Source organism: Lampris incognitus, chromosome 2, assembly GCF_029633865.1.
Source record: "Lampris incognitus isolate fLamInc1 chromosome 2, fLamInc1.hap2, whole genome shotgun sequence".
NCBI lineage: Eukaryota > Metazoa > Chordata > Actinopteri > Lampriformes > Lampridae > Lampris > Lampris incognitus.
In genome coordinates, this window is record NC_079212.1 from 42,885,476 (window position 1) to 42,900,720 (window position 15,245).

The following is a 15,245-nucleotide window of genomic DNA, read 5'->3' on the forward strand; positions in this document are numbered from 1 at the left end:
ATTCACATCTATGCTTTCATCAAGTGCCAAAGAATAGTGCTTGAAATCATTTGCTTTAGTACACAACTGTCTGTAAATGTCACCTGACAACTCGCTGATCTGTTCTGCCATTGTATTTGGGTTGACACTGACGTTTCAGAATGAAGACGCCTTCTCTGGGCAAATGATATTCGCTACCTGCAGCATGCAGTCTCTCAGAAAGTGTCCCTCCATAAATGGCTTGCCAGCCTTCACTTATTTCCTCGCTTGCCACCTAGATAGCTTCGACAGCTGCATCACAGTCTTTTTTGGCTTTGTGAAGAAAGTTCTGCTGACAGGACAGGCTTTTTTGAAAGTGTGATGCCTGTCTTTCCCTCTCCTCACCTTTGAACCGACCATACTCCTCTGCATGTTTAGTAGTGTAATGTCGCTTCAGGTTGAAATCCTTCAGGACGGCAACTTTCTCCTTGCAAATTAGATCACGGATGCATTAAATTCATCGAAGAAGCAGTCGCGTGTCCATTTCTCTTGGGACTGTCGGTGCTCCTGGTCAACTTTTCTTTTGGCTTTTGAAAGGGACATTTTTACAAAACATCTGCAAGCAGTGACAACAATTTATGTTAGCAAGGTCCCGTGAGCTATTTCACAGTGGGCTAACCTACTGGGTTTATGTACTCGCTTTGCCTGGCTACCATGTGTGTGTGTATGTGTGTGAGAGAGTGCTGCAAGACTGAGATTAGGCTACGTCATCTGCTGGCCTCTCAACTAATTTTAATTGAGTACTTGGAACTAAAAACACAGAAACGACTAACAAATAGAAAACAAAACAAAAAAACACGAAATCAGTATGCAAAATGGATACACAGTCCGGATCTCTTAAATCTAAAACATAGTGCAGACCGCACAAAAACTGCCTCGTGGGCCGGATGTGGCCCGCGGGCCAGTAGTTTGATACCCCTGATATACAGTGATCAATGGTGTTAAAGGCTGCACTTAGGTCCAATAGTAGAGTCTATAGATAGTAGAAGATTGTTCACCACACTGGTCAGCGTACTCGTCTATAATCCTAGTAAAAGGACCTCTAGCTGCACTGTTACTGTTAGGGCTCGGTCTGTTGACCAACCTGGCAACCAGCAATGAGAGCGGGGGAAGGGCGCGTCTGAAACACCTGCAGCCTATCTACTCGTTAACCACTCTAGTATAAGTTTGTTTGCTTTCCAGAACTCGTCGCGAGTTCGTCCTGAACAGTCCCGTGAGTAAATTCTTCGTCTCGAGTTTTGTGACATTTCTGTGTCTCCCGGTGGAGTACAGATTGTAGTATTCTCCGTGTTTTTGCTTGTTTGATTATTCCCTTGTGTCAGTTCTCCTTGAGAGCTTGTTCGGATAAGAACTCTCTTTGTGTTTTCCCCATTGGATTTTCCCATCGTGATTTTCTAGTTGAGATCAAGTTTTTGATATTCTAATTTCTCCTCTCTCACTGTGGATCTTATTACTCGGTTGGACTTCTACCATTAAAGGAGCAGTTTGTGTTTTTTCCCCTTTCGGACTCAAAAGGAGCAGTTTGTGTTTTTTCCCTTTCGGACTTTAAAGGAGCAGTTTACGTTTTTTCCCTTTCGGACTTTAAAGGAGCAGTTTACTTTTTTTTCCTTTTCGGATTAAGGGGGCAGTTTACGTTTTCCCATTTTTAAGAAGCTATTCTCAAGTTCCGCCTGAAGCGCCTCCCCCTTCTGGCCAGGCCCGGCCGGCTCTCCTCTACGAGTCCTGCCAGGTTGGTGCTTTACTTTGTCTTGTGTTGTCGCTATTGGGTTCGTTCTACAAACCTTAACAGTTACAAGGATTTTACAGGGCAAGATAAAAATCTCAAGGCTTCCACATAATTTTCTCCAACGTGGTTCAATTTACTGTTTGATAATATCACCAACAATCTACTGAAAAGCAGACTTGCATGAATGCTGATCTCTCACACAGACCTCCAGCTGCAACAAAGTCAAACTGAAGGGCATTGGTTAATATTACTTCAGCCTGAACATGACATATCCTTCCAACCATGACCAGTCTGCAAATTCTATGCTAATGCTTTGTAGGAGCTCAGGTTTGATAACACAGCCACACACCCATACGCAGGTACACACAGACACACAACGCACACCGAAAGCAACTACCAGGTAAGCCCTTCTGTCCGTTTGACTTTATGTACAGCAATAACGTCGTTGCACCGTGTTAGATAATTCTGGTGGATCCGAGATTGACTGACAACATATTTTCCTGGTTTGCTATCTTCACACCCTGTCAGAGAGGAAGCTGTGCTAAATGAGACTATTCTTACATTAACAGACATCTCAAGGTGAAATGGAAAGCCTTGACGTGACTCCTGGGGACAAAGGCAGCGTGGAAAACTGGAAACGAGAAAATCAAAGGGAGACATCCCATAATGAGAACCCTCTCCATTCTGATCCATTGACGGCACATTGGAAACCATGGAAACCATACCAACGACCCCGCGAATTAGTCAGAGGTCAGGCTACAATCTAACCAACAAAAACAGTGGACACTTTGTTGGAAAGCTATGATACTATTATATTAAATACATATTCTATTTATCTGCATGTTTGCACTCTAAAGGCAGCATTTAATAAATCAGTATTATTTGTATGGTACAGGAAAGTCTGATTGTCTCAATAAGAGACACCCGAGAACTCAGAGGTAACTCTGCGATGTCTTCAAAACCTACATAACATCTTTCTACCAGGGGCGTCCGGGTGGCGTAGCGGTCTATTCCGTTGCCTACCAACACGATCGCCGGTTCGAATCCGTGTTACCTCCGGCTTGGTCGGGCGTCCCTACAGACACAATTGGCCATGTCTGTGGGTGGGAAGCCGGATGTGGATATGTGTCCTGGTCACTGCACTAGCGCCTCCTCTGGTCGGTCGGGGCACTTGTCTGGGGGGAATAACGGGATTCTTCCACGCACTACGTACCCCTGGCGAAACTCCTCACTGTCAGGTGAAAAGCAGCGGTTGGCGACTCCACATGTATCGGAGGAGGCATGTGGTAGCTGCAGCCCTCCCCGGATGGGCAGAGGGGGTGGAGCAGCGACCGGGACGGCTCGGAAGAGCGGGGTAATTGGCCAAGTACAACTGGGGGGGGCTTCCTACCAGCACCACGTGCAGAATACGGACATTGGGGACTGATGGGATTGCTGTGAGAGTTTTTGTCCGGGAACAAGCTTTAAGGTACAGCGGCTCTAAGTTAAATAGGAAACCGCTCCCAAGTGCTCTTAGATCTAGATCATTCTCTGTGAGCGGCGTGGCCACTGAAAGCACGTTTTCTGCCATAGAGTAGTGTTTGTGGCTCGGGGTAGGAGTCTTACATCGGCGTGTTGTGTGTTTGCAGGGTGCATGCTGAACATCCGGGGTGTTCTGGGAACGCTGGGTGGGGTGGAGTGGTACGGTTACGCCGCTCTCGGCGTCCTCGCCGCCGTCCTCAGCTTCCTGATGGACCTGAGCGTGGCAAAGCTGCTGGCGGGTGAGACACAGTCAATACGCACGCGGGCGCGAACACAACCCTGGCCAGTCTCGAGCAACGCACAATGAGTGGATGGACACAAAGCAGTAAAGATCTGTTTTCTCCCCTCTTTGTGCGGCTTCGTCTGTCTTAGCTCACCGGTGGCTTTACGATAAACTGGAAGGCAACCGTCTTCTGCAGTTCCTGTGCTGGACTCTTTACCCGGTCTCCCTCTGTTCCCTCTCTACGTCCTTCTCTCATAACGTCTGTCCATTCTCCGCAGGTCAGTGCACACAGCTGTCAGCCAAACCAGCCAGCATGTCACTAGCCTGTTCGGCAACACTGCCATGTCCAAGTCTCGTGTCCCTCACGCGGAGTCCGCCATCACAGGATAGAGCGGGAAGCCATTAACGCGCCCCGCATCTTCTAGCGTCGAATATTTTTACCTTTCAAATATGACATTCAGACAACGCCAAGTGAGATGCTAACTTTCAAATGGAGTGACATTTAGAGACAGCAGGAGTGTATATATATATATATATATATATATATATATATATATATATATATATATATATATATATATATTTAAAACAGTCAAAAATGTTGTTGGTTTAAACAAATGCCTTTGGGTAAGAGTGTGGATTATGTCCAACATTGGATATGTCAGTGCTTATCTTGACTCCTAAGCGTTTTCATACTGTATAGTTGCTGTTATAGTGAATGTCCATCTTGCTCAGTTTGGATTTGTATCTTATCTCACTTCAGTTTTTTTCCTTTCTCCGCTGCAAACAGTTTCATTCCCCATTATCTAATCTGATCTAATCTAATCTAATCTGATCTGATCTAATATAATCTATCTAATCTAATCTAATATGATCTAATATGATGTAATTTTATCTGATCTGATCTAATCGAATCTAATCTGATCTGATCTGATCTAATCTGATCTAATCTAATCTAATTTGATCTAATCTAATCTGAGTGTATGAAGTAGAAATTTGATTTCTTGAAACACAGCATCTTGATTTAACTTATTTATGGGTTCTTTATGGGTTCCGTCCATCCATTATCCAAATCGCTTATCCTGCTCTCAGGGTCACGGGTTCTTAATTTATAAACCTTATTTAGCAAACCTATTCTCCACCTCAAAGTTCGGGCTGTACCTTTATATATATAAATATACCTCCCTCTCTCTTGTATGTAATGGATCATCTGCATTTTTATTTTCCAACAGTTCCTATTAGACTATAGTAGTCATTGGACTTTATTTCCTCTAATTCTTCACCTTCTATCTTCAAAGACCCTGTCCAGCTCTGGTGTGGTTTTCTTCCAGGTTCTGGGCTTCCAGAGATTAGGACAATGCTGGCTGGTGTGGACATGCCTCATTACCTGTCCCTTACAAACATGTTCGCCAAGTTCCTGGGTCTCACCTGCACGCTGGCAGCCGGCAGCACCGTTTTCCTCGGCAAAGTGGTGCTGTACTCTGTTTTCTTTTCTTTTTAGAGTCTTTTACGGCTTTGTGTCATCTAAAATATGCAACTATGCCTTCATATTTGTTTAAATCTAATGTCATGGCTGTTTCTTTCCTAAAGTTGACCAGATCTCTTTAAAACTGGACTCGCATTTCAGGGTCCTTTCGTGCACCTCTCCACTATGGTAGGAGCCTACTTGAGCCAGCTCTGTACTCTGGTAAACGGCACTAAGAAGGTACCAATCATAATGGGAAAGTGAGCATTTTGTGAAAATAACTCCATTATCAATTTGCAGTATTTCATTGCAACAACATCAACAACTGTAACAATGATAACAGTGATATGATAATAATAACTCACAGCTATGTCATGAGATGTCCTCACCAAGTCCATAAACATATTGTAGTCTCTTTAGTGAGAGGAGTGTTTCAGGGATTTTCTGTTTCAGGAGAAAACTGATGGAGAAATGATGGTGGTGGCTGTTGCTGTTGGGGTTGCTAGCTGTTTCGGAGCTCCAGTCAGTGGTACATAAACCGTTACCAACCATTATCTACAACTACCACTACTACCACTACTACTGCTACTACTACTACTACTATTACTTTCGGCTGCTCCCATTAGGGGTTGCCACAGTGGTTCGTCCATTTCCATCTCTTCCTGTCCTCTGCATCCTCCTCTGTCACACCAGCCACCTGCATGTCCTCCCTCACCACATCCATAAACCAACCATTATACTACATACTATTATATGTTTCACTATATGATGCAATATATCATATTTTACAGTGCTCCAAGATTTTTAAAAATGCCCTGTTTCCATACATCTAGTCTCTCCACTTGAATTTCACACATGGTCTTGCATTCTGCCCAGCTCTCTAAAAAGCTCTAATTACCCCAACACTTCTCTCCCTTTGATTTCCTTCTTTCCTCGTTCAATCTTCCCTTAAAACGTCTCCCTCATACCCCCTCCCCCCCAACGTGTCACCCTTGTTCCTTTCATCTCCCTCTCCCTTGTTATTTCTACACCACCCCAACCCCCCATGCCCCCGGCCATCACCTCATCCACCCTTGCGTGCCTTGACCCCCCCCCTCCCCTCCCCTCCCCTCCCCTCCAGGTGTCTTGTTCAGCGTGGAGGTCATGTCCACCAGCTTTGCCCTGAGGGACTACTGCCCCTGCTTCTTCTCGGCAGCCTGCGGCGCTCTGGCCTTCCGACTGCTCTCCGTGTGGAGTGGGGAGAGAGGTGAACCCGGGCCCTTACAGCGGGAAGGTTGACTTACGCCACGGTGTCCCCGCGGGCCTTATTCATCAAGCCCAACACTAATTTCTTTTCACTGTTTAAGTAAATGGGGTTTCCAGAGCTTGTTCATTCATTACCTGTGCCGGCAGTGCTGTCGACAGCTGCCTGATGACGACAACCCTGGACACGCGTGTCGAGACAATAAGCAGAGACTTCTAATTTGATAGGCTGTAAGGCGAAATAAAATCTCAGTGGAGTGAAGTCAGGGACTATTTAATTCTGAAAGGCCATGTGTGAGATTACAGCATTCGTTTCAATTTGTTCCGTGTCCGCAGAGACTCTTCAGGCATTGTTCAAAACTAGTTTCTCTAATGTCCTGCCCTTCTACCCGCTGGAGATCCTGCTATTTGCCTTACTCGGGTGAGTCTCTTTTTGGCAACATGCGCGTGGTTGACCGAGTTCTGTATTGGGGCTGTATGGTACCTTTGTTAACAGTACATTTCCGCATGCAATTTAGAATTTATATTCACAAAAACTAAGTCATAAACAAGAGAAAGCCTTTGACTAGTTTTTATTTCTGCACTTGTTACTGTGACGTGCAGCATTCAGATTTTTCAATTGTGCCAATAATTTCCTGCTCCCCTCCAATTCATCATGCTTCTCTCAGCTCTGCCAATCCGAAGACTTCCGACTGCCCATTTCTGCCGGCCTTATTGATAACGAGCCTCTGGTTCCTAATTGGGTTTTTGGTCTCTCTTTGACACAAGCCTGCTGTGTGGGGTGGTGAGCTGCATGTACCTCATCTGCCATCGTTGCATCCTGCGTGTCTGCAGAACCAGGCGGCGGCTGGCCCACATGTTGACAACAGAGTGAGAACTCCACAAAGCAGACCGACGGAAGTGACTTGTCACTACTGTTGCAGTGTTGCCATTTCTTTTAGGATAACCCACTGAATGCTCAGAGAGCCCACATGAAGGGCGTCCGGGTGGCCTGGCGGTCTATTCCGTTGCCTACCAACATGGGGATTGGCGGTTCGAATCCCCGCGTTATCTCCGGCTTGGTTGGGCGTCCCTACAGACACAATTGGCCGTGTTTGCGGGTGGGAAGCCGGATGTGGTTATGCGTCCTGGTCGCTGCACCAGCGCCTCCTCTGGTCGGTCGGGGCGCCTGTCCGGGGAACTGGGGGGAATAGCGTGATTCTCCCACATGCTACGTCCCCTGGTGAAACTCCTCACTGTTAGGTGAAAAGAAGCGGCTGATGACTCCACATGTATCGGAGGAGGCATGTGGTAGTCTGCAGCCCTCCCCGGATTGGCAGAGGGGGTGGAGCAGCGACCGGGACGACTCGGAAGAGTAGGGTAATTGGCCGGATACAATTGGGGAGAAAAAGGGGGGGCCCCACATAAATACCCTTCATCTGCCAACAGGACTATGACACCATTTATGTTGCATTTTTTCCTCACATACTTTACAGTAAAATTGGCCAAGAAGTGCAAAAGGATATTTTCAAAGCATGTGTAAATGATGTATCGTAAAAATCATTCATAACATGATGAATATTTTTGCCGTGCCCTGAAAAGGAAATTTTGCCTACTTTTTTTTGAAGATACAGTAGTCCTGAAAACATTGGGAACTGCATTTCCACTCTGCAATCTTTTCAAATACATATTGGGTTGCTAATGATTTTTTTTCAAAACATTTGAAATAGAACAAGGGGAATAAGGCATTTTGGGTAAAACAAGAAATTTTACTTACTTGCATACATTTTTTTCATGGCTTTATGTTATTAAGTGCCAAAATACACAGCTGTGGCACCTTTTTTGACAATAAGTTTGGGGAAAAAAGACCTCTCTCTTAGCAGCTTGTGCCAACGTTCATTCTGATGAGGTCACATTAAAGAAATAGTGTATCTTCACTTTAAATTGAAATGAAAAATTCAAATATAACAAATTAAACTATCCGTATAATGATAATCTACAGTATTAAAACTGATTGCTTTTCTCCAGGAAGGCTCTCTACTCTGCCGGGGTGGTCTTCCTCCTTGCCTCTCTGACATTTCCTCATTCTGCTGGTCAATACATGGCTTCTAAGGTGGGACTGCGTTACAGCAGCCATTTCCCCCCCATTGTTTCCAACATGCTTGTGTTCACAAGCAGTCTATCATTTAACCCTTCACAGTACACCATGAAGCAGCTCCTCACCTCCTTATTGGACAACACACAATGGGGATTTCAGTCCCACAATGCCTCTTGGACCGAGTGGAGTTCATCAGGGAGTCCTGTCTCTTGCTCTCTCGCTGTCTTCCTGCTCATGAAGGTACAAATATCTGCGATCAGAAATAGCGAAAAGGCTCTTCTGGCTGGGGAACAGTTTCTGCCAGCTGTCAAGAAAGGCACCTAAAAATTCATCAGCTTTGTTAGAACGGAATGGGCCCTCCAAAGTATGTACTTGGTTCGTAGGTTTTATCACATAAACAAAAGAAAATGTAAACTGTAAATGGACTTTTTCCAACAGTCCTCTGTGCATAATTGATTATCAAGCATTTACATGCACACAGACTGACTCATGCAGCACCGAAGATGTGAACATTCCCAGAAGTGTTGGATTGCAAGTGTTCATTGGCTGCAGATAGAAACATTTCACTCTCTGTGTCTCTGTTGTTTATTTTGAGCTGTGGATGCTGGTCCTAGCATGCACCCTGCCCCTGCCAGCAGGCTACTTCATGCCAGTGTTTGTCTATGGTGAGTAAAAGGATAGGGGACAGTTCTAGTTCAAATTTTGCTGTTGTGCAACATAGTGAACGTGTATAATTTCAAAATCATACAAGTTAAAGTCACAATAACTACAGTTTTTTCCATGTTCGCCCTCCTATTCCTTTCAACACAGTGAGAGGGAAAAAGCATGATGCTGTTTCTGTGAAAAGGCTTTTCCTGAAGTGGGCGACACTCTTAATCCGAATAGATTTTTGTACTGTTTTCCAGGTGCGGCTATGGGGCGTTTAGTAGGGGAAGGACTTGCCCATGTGTCCTCCACCAGAGACAGTACAGGACACAGGTGGGCTTCTGTGTATCCTGGGGGCTATGCACTGGCTGGTACAGAAACGTGATTAACTTTTTGCTGTTGAAATTGATAATGCTCATACGCTCTGGTCCAAACTCACCACTTGTACGTGATATTCTACTTACAGTGCATGTACCTGAACCTGCTTTGAGCATCGTACATAACATCCCGTGGTTAAATTGATCCCTCCAATGTGCCCTGCAGGTGCGGCAGCATTTTCTGGGGCAGTCACACACACCTTGTCACCAGCCCTCCTGGCTATGGAGCTAACAGGACAGTTTACCCATGCTGCCCCAGTCCTTCTTGCCACCCTGGTGGCCAATGCTCTGGCACGCTCAGGACAGCGTCCGTCTTTCTACGATACCCTCTCCATCAGCAAGAGGCTCCCACACCTTCCATCTCTGGTTAAAGCCTGCCCTGGGTGAGGAGCACAGACTAGAATGCCGTATCTGTTTCAGAGAGGGACGGTATTGAGAAGAAAATTTAAATTTTTAATTTGACAGGCTCTTTGTCCTTGTTAAATGCTCAAGGGTGGGTTTCCTGGCGGCTTAACCATTTCATTGTACCACATAGGCTAATGCGAAACTGAAATGTCAAAGCTTAAATGTAGCCTGTGTTGCACATCATATCATCTCTCTCTCTTGTCTGGTAAAGCGAAGTAACAAGCAAAAATGGAAAATGTCAAAGTGCCTCAACAGTGAATAGACTAGAATAGATGATTTACAATAGAGAAATAAACCAGCTGATCCCATGATGATAGAGACTATTAGGAGCCCTGTATTGGTCTAAACTGATTTCAGACACAGAGAAGCAGCATTCACAACATGTTGCGTTTAGCTGCATGTAGACACCACTAAGCCTGAGAGGCATCAAACGTTCTTGTGATTCCTATACGTCAATTCCTGGTCAGCATTTGGGCACCAAAAGCTTGAATAGTAGAATTGGAAATTTCACTAGTGACTTAAATGTGGCCCTCTCTAGTCTCCTCAATTCAGTTGCACCTCTCACTACCAGATGTAGGTGACTAAAGAGGCCTACACCCTGGTTTAATGATGACACGTGCCCTTAAGCCGGCCTGCAGGAGACTGGAATGTAAATGGTGAAAATCAAAATTGGAAGTTTTTTGCCTATCTTGGGATGAGTGTTGATTGAAATACAAGTGTGCTTAATCTGCTGCAAGCGCAGCGTATGTCTCTCGCTTAATAAATATTAATAAACATAACCCAAGATTTCTCTTTGACACTATCTAAACTTACTAAAGAGCAGCTGTCTATTAGCTGCTTATCATTCACAGCCCATGAGTTTCTAGACTTTTCTGCAATAAGATTGATGAGCTCTAAACAAAGTTAATTCTTCAACTCCAGCTACCCCTGTAGATCCTGTCTTACCAAATTCACATCTATACAATAAGTCACTGATAGTCCCTATTATTACAGCTTTTGAGACTATCTCTCTTGATACTTTGACTAGGCTCGTGTCAGCTTCTTGTCAACTACTTGCCTACTTGACCTTTTACCAGCAAAACTTTTTAAAGACCTCTGGCCTTTCCTGGGACCTACAGTGCTAGACATTGTTAATTTATCACTTCCTACTGGCACTGTTCCCATCAGTTTTAAGACAGTTGTGGTTAGACCTCTACTTAAAATACCGCACCTTGATCCATGGTCTCTTAATAACTATTGACCAGTCTCTAATCTTCCATTCTTTTCTAAAATACTAGAGAGAGTTGTGTATCAACAACTTTCAACCCATATAGAAGAAAACCATCTATATGAACCTTTTCAATCAGCTTTCAGAGCCTGTCACTCCACTGAAACTGCTCGAGTGGTGAACAATCTTTTACTAGCAATGGACTCTAATTCCACTTTTGTGCTTCTACTACTGGACCTCAGTGCAACATTTGACACCACAGATCACTGTATACTATTAGACAGAATAAATTGTAATTTTGGTGTCTCTGGTTTCGCTCTCTCTTGGCTTAAGTTCTACTTATCTGGAAGAATACATTGTGTCTGCTATAATAATATTACATCAAAATTCTCTGATGTTTAATATGGTGTACCTCAGGGCTCAGCTCTTGGCCCGCTACTTTTCTCTCTTTATATTTCACATCTTGGCCAAATTATATGCAGTCATTTCCATTGCTATGCTGACGATACTCAGCTTATGTACAAAAAGGGCTGATGATCATACTCAAATGACTAATTTAGAGGCCTTTTGGCTGCTGTGAAAAATTTGATGTCAGTAAATGTTCTGCTTTTAAATTCAGGTAAAACTGATATTGTGGTCATTGGCCCTGCTAGACACAGACACCAATTTGATCAAGTAACAATAACAATCAACAACTCTGTGTTTTCACAAAGTGTGGCAGCCAAAAATCTCAAGTGTTACGTTTGATCCCAGCCTTTCCTTTGATAAGCACATTAAAGAAATAACCAAGACTGCATTTTTCACTTACATAACATAGCTAATATTCGGTCTTTCCTGTCTATGGCTGATGCAGAGACACTAATACATGCATTTGTTTCATCCAGAATTTATTACTGTAATGCTCTGTTTTCAGGTCTGTCACTTGCTAGTACTAAACGTCTTCAGAAGATTGAATATTAATATGTGAATATGAATCAGTATTAATGAATTGCTGTACCTGTGGTCACACTATATAATTGATTACCTCGGTCAGTGGAATAGATATGAATGTTTGTACTCATAAACGTATTCAGACACAAATGCTGCTGGACTGTATGTGAGACACTTTTTACTTTTGCTGCAGGCTCTCCTCTGCACTGATAGGGCCGGTTTTGACTCCTGTTGGTGTGGTGCTGGAAAAAGGTGCTGGGCTGCACAAAGTTCAGCATGCACTAAACACCAGCAATGAAACAGAAATCCCGGTGGTGGACTCCCTCGGTGAGTATAAAATCCATAGATATTTTCATTTAAGTCATTTCAAATGAGAATCACAATGGAGTCTCACAGCTGTTTCCCCGCTCCAGCCACTGGGGAATACATTATCTGACTTGAAGAAAGTTTCACTTTCAATGCAAGCAATAAAAATAGAATTTATATTCTGAGCAGTGTTACTTAGATCAGTGGTTCTGAATTAGGTACTCAGGTGTCACCAGCACCGTGGCTTTTCCATTCTGTCGTGTATCTAGTTGCTTTCACATATTGCTCTGGGTGTAAAACCCCCCTGATTAAACAGGTACACCTGAAAGAAGAGAAATCCAGTGAGCACATGAAACATACGGGGTGGAAGTCTATTGCATTATGCATACGTGTGTGTGTGTGTGTGTGTGTGTTTATGCATTATTTTATTAATTTACACATTATTAATGTGAGTTAAAATATGTGAATATGAGAATAAAATGTGTGTATGTGAAAGGAGAATGTATGAATATATGAGAGGACCAGAATATATTATGGCTTGTACGGCCCCTCATACAATTCATACTTGCATCTCTGCTGTTTAAGACAATGACATTGAATATCAATTCTAAACAGGTGCAAAACCTGTATCAGTTCACCAGTTCAATTGTGTCGTGCTTGGAAGCTGGAAAGGTGCTAAAATCCAGCTGAGAAATGTGAGAGAATCACAGCTGAGGTTTTCGGCAGTAGTGCAATCACATGGTTGAATTTGTATGTATGCAGCGTGACATTACGCTCGCGAGCTGGAAAAACACTCAACTCCTGCACCAACTGTGACAAAGAAAATTGACTCTGTCTTCGCATCACCTGCTCTCCTACCTTCTTTTAAGATTCACAGATTTTGCTGGGAACCGTTCAGCGATCAGACCTGCTAATGTTACTGCTTGACAATAAGAATAAGGTAAAAGGGTTTTCACAAACAGGTGCAAGATTGCAGCAGGTAAATAAATATCTGTACCATTAGGTGCCTTTTTTAGGGCCATAGACTGCAATGGTTGTTTAGTGCTAATTTATCCGCACTTAAAAGCCAACTCATATTTATTGACACTGAATAATACTGACCTTAAACAAAAGATGTGAGCCAAAAGGAATGTCAGCAAGTGGCCAGTTCAGTGGCATCATTCCCACTTTCTACAGAGTAACAAAGGGGCAATGAGGGCAGTGGTGCAGGGCCTGCAAAAAGCTTCAAGAGGACAAACAAATGGAAAATCCTTTTTATCACACCAAACATGTATCTCAGAAAATGCAAACAAATCCATGTTTGCATGACAATTCAGGTATCGGAGACACCCTTGGAGGACATTTTCTCTTTTCATCCAACCGCTATCAAGCTATCAACAAGCAACACTATTCAGGAGGTGACAATCCTTTGGAAAATATTGACAGTATAGACACATCCTCTGCACTTACATCTAGTTTGAATCCTTTTTTCCTCTCTCTCCTATCAGGCCCATAGTGTGCTGAGCATGCTAGTCACAAAGATCTTGTTTGTGACTGAGAGAGGAAAGCTGGTTGGTGTCATCACGTGGCCCGAGGTAATGAAAACTCTCACTTTTGTGTGAAAACACATTTGCCCGCACTCATGAAAGTGTCGCACATGCATGTCTCCAGAGCTGAATTCTGATATATTCACATGAGACATACTGCATTGTTATGCCATGTTCAGCTGTGGGCACTTTTGTGTGCTCTACATGCGGACCCTCGCTCTCCACACGCAGACCCTCACTCTCCACATGCAATCCCTCACTCTCCACATGCGGACCCTCGCTCTCCACACACAGACCCTCGCTCTCCACACGCAATCCCTTACTCTCCACATGCAGACCCTTGCTCTCCACATGCAGACCCTCGCTCTCCACACGCAGACCCTCACTCTCCACTGACTGGGTAACATGATGCCGAGTGATGGTGGCAAAATGGCTGCTTATGAATTCAACGCAGTGATCTTTTCTTCTCTCTGTCTGCTCTCCTCCTTTCATCCTGTCTCCCTGTCTCTCTTCTTCTCTCACCCCCCGTCTTTCCGTTTCTCTCGCTCTATCTTTTACCCAGATGCAAAGAATATTGGAGGACTTAGCCAAAGAAATCTGAAGTGTTGACGCTCACCAGTCTCCCCCCCCCTTTTTCTCATCAACTGTACTTGGCCAATTACCCCACTCTTCCGAGCCGTCCTAGTTGCTGAACCACCCCCTCTGCCGAGCCGGGGAGGGCTGCAGACTACCACATGCCTCCTCCAATATACGTGGAGTCACCAGCTGCTTCTTTTCACCTGACAGTGAGGAGTTTCACTAGGGGGACGTAGTGCGTGGGAGGTTCACGCTATTCCCCCCAGTCCCCCCGAACAGGAGCCCCATCCAACAGACCTGAGGAAGCGCTAGTGCAGCGACCAGGACACATATCCACATTCGGCTTCCCACCCACAGACACAACCAATTGTGTCTGTAGGGACGCCCGACCAAGCTGGAGGTAACACGGGGATTCGAACCAGCGATCCCTGCGTAGGTAGGCAATGGAATAGACCGCTGCGCTGTCTGATAAGTGTGTGACACAAAGATGAGAATACTAATAACAATAATGATGATATCCCCCCCCATTCTCTCACTATTAGCAAGTCTGCTCACAACCAACACTTATTGATCAGCCCCCAGCTCATTCTGATAAACATTAAGTATAAAAGCTACTTCCTCCTCATTGTGACTGAACCTCCTCTCCCCTGGGGGAGATGGTGGGGGACATTATCTTATTTGCAGATCCGGAGATTATCTCACATGACACGGCAATATTAAACAAATTAGTGTGTGCCACTGATAGCATCTCTGGATTCATTATTTGGTCAGATGAAAAGGCCCGTGAAACCGCCGTCAAGTCCTGTGACAGTGTCACCACGCTGGAGCCGCTTTTCCTCCTTCAGCTCTGCCGGCTCTCCAACACCGAACAGCCTGTGTGCAGATGCATATTCACACCCTAACCACAATCGATTCTGTTTATGCATTTCTTTGAGACATCAACATTTTTTTTGCAGCAAATAAACATTTTCAGCAGAGTCAGAAGTGTAAGTCTCTTGTTT

The 15,245-nt window shown here is 44.4% G+C and overlaps 1 protein-coding gene across 1 annotated transcript; it reads left to right on the forward strand.

The window, feature by feature from the left end:
- Positions 1 to 1,603: 1,603 nt before the first annotated feature.
- Positions 1,604 to 15,210, forward strand: clcnk (chloride channel K). The gene is made up of 20 exons (XM_056274793.1): positions 1,604 to 1,747; positions 2,314 to 2,494; positions 3,373 to 3,504; positions 3,638 to 3,766; positions 4,820 to 4,959; positions 5,116 to 5,193; positions 5,407 to 5,482; positions 6,074 to 6,199; positions 6,532 to 6,616; positions 6,964 to 7,065; positions 8,203 to 8,287; positions 8,375 to 8,512; positions 8,868 to 8,937; positions 9,178 to 9,288; positions 9,461 to 9,677; positions 12,030 to 12,163; positions 13,012 to 13,082; positions 13,459 to 13,539; positions 13,630 to 13,716; positions 14,231 to 15,210. Exons 2-20 carry the CDS (start codon positions 2,329 to 2,331, stop codon positions 14,267 to 14,269), a joined length of 2,067 nt encoding a protein of 688 aa, XP_056130768.1. The 5' UTR covers positions 1,604 to 1,747; positions 2,314 to 2,328; the 3' UTR covers positions 14,270 to 15,210.
- Positions 15,211 to 15,245: the final 35 nt, after the last annotated feature.

What these genes read in the sequence shown, in the direction of transcription:
- clcnk (XM_056274793.1), top strand. Translation starts at nt 2,329, where the DNA reads ATGGAAAGCCTTGACGTGACTCCTGGGGACAAAGGCAGCGTGGAAAAC. An exon ending in TTTCGGAGCTCCAGTCAGTG is followed by an intron (nt 5,483 to 6,073) that starts GTACATAAACCG and finishes CCTCCCCTCCAG; the next exon opens with GTGTCTTGTTCAGCGTGGAG. An exon ending in GCCCACATGTTGACAACAGA is followed by an intron (nt 7,066 to 8,202) that starts GTGAGAACTCCA and finishes GCTTTTCTCCAG; the next exon opens with GAAGGCTCTCTACTCTGCCG.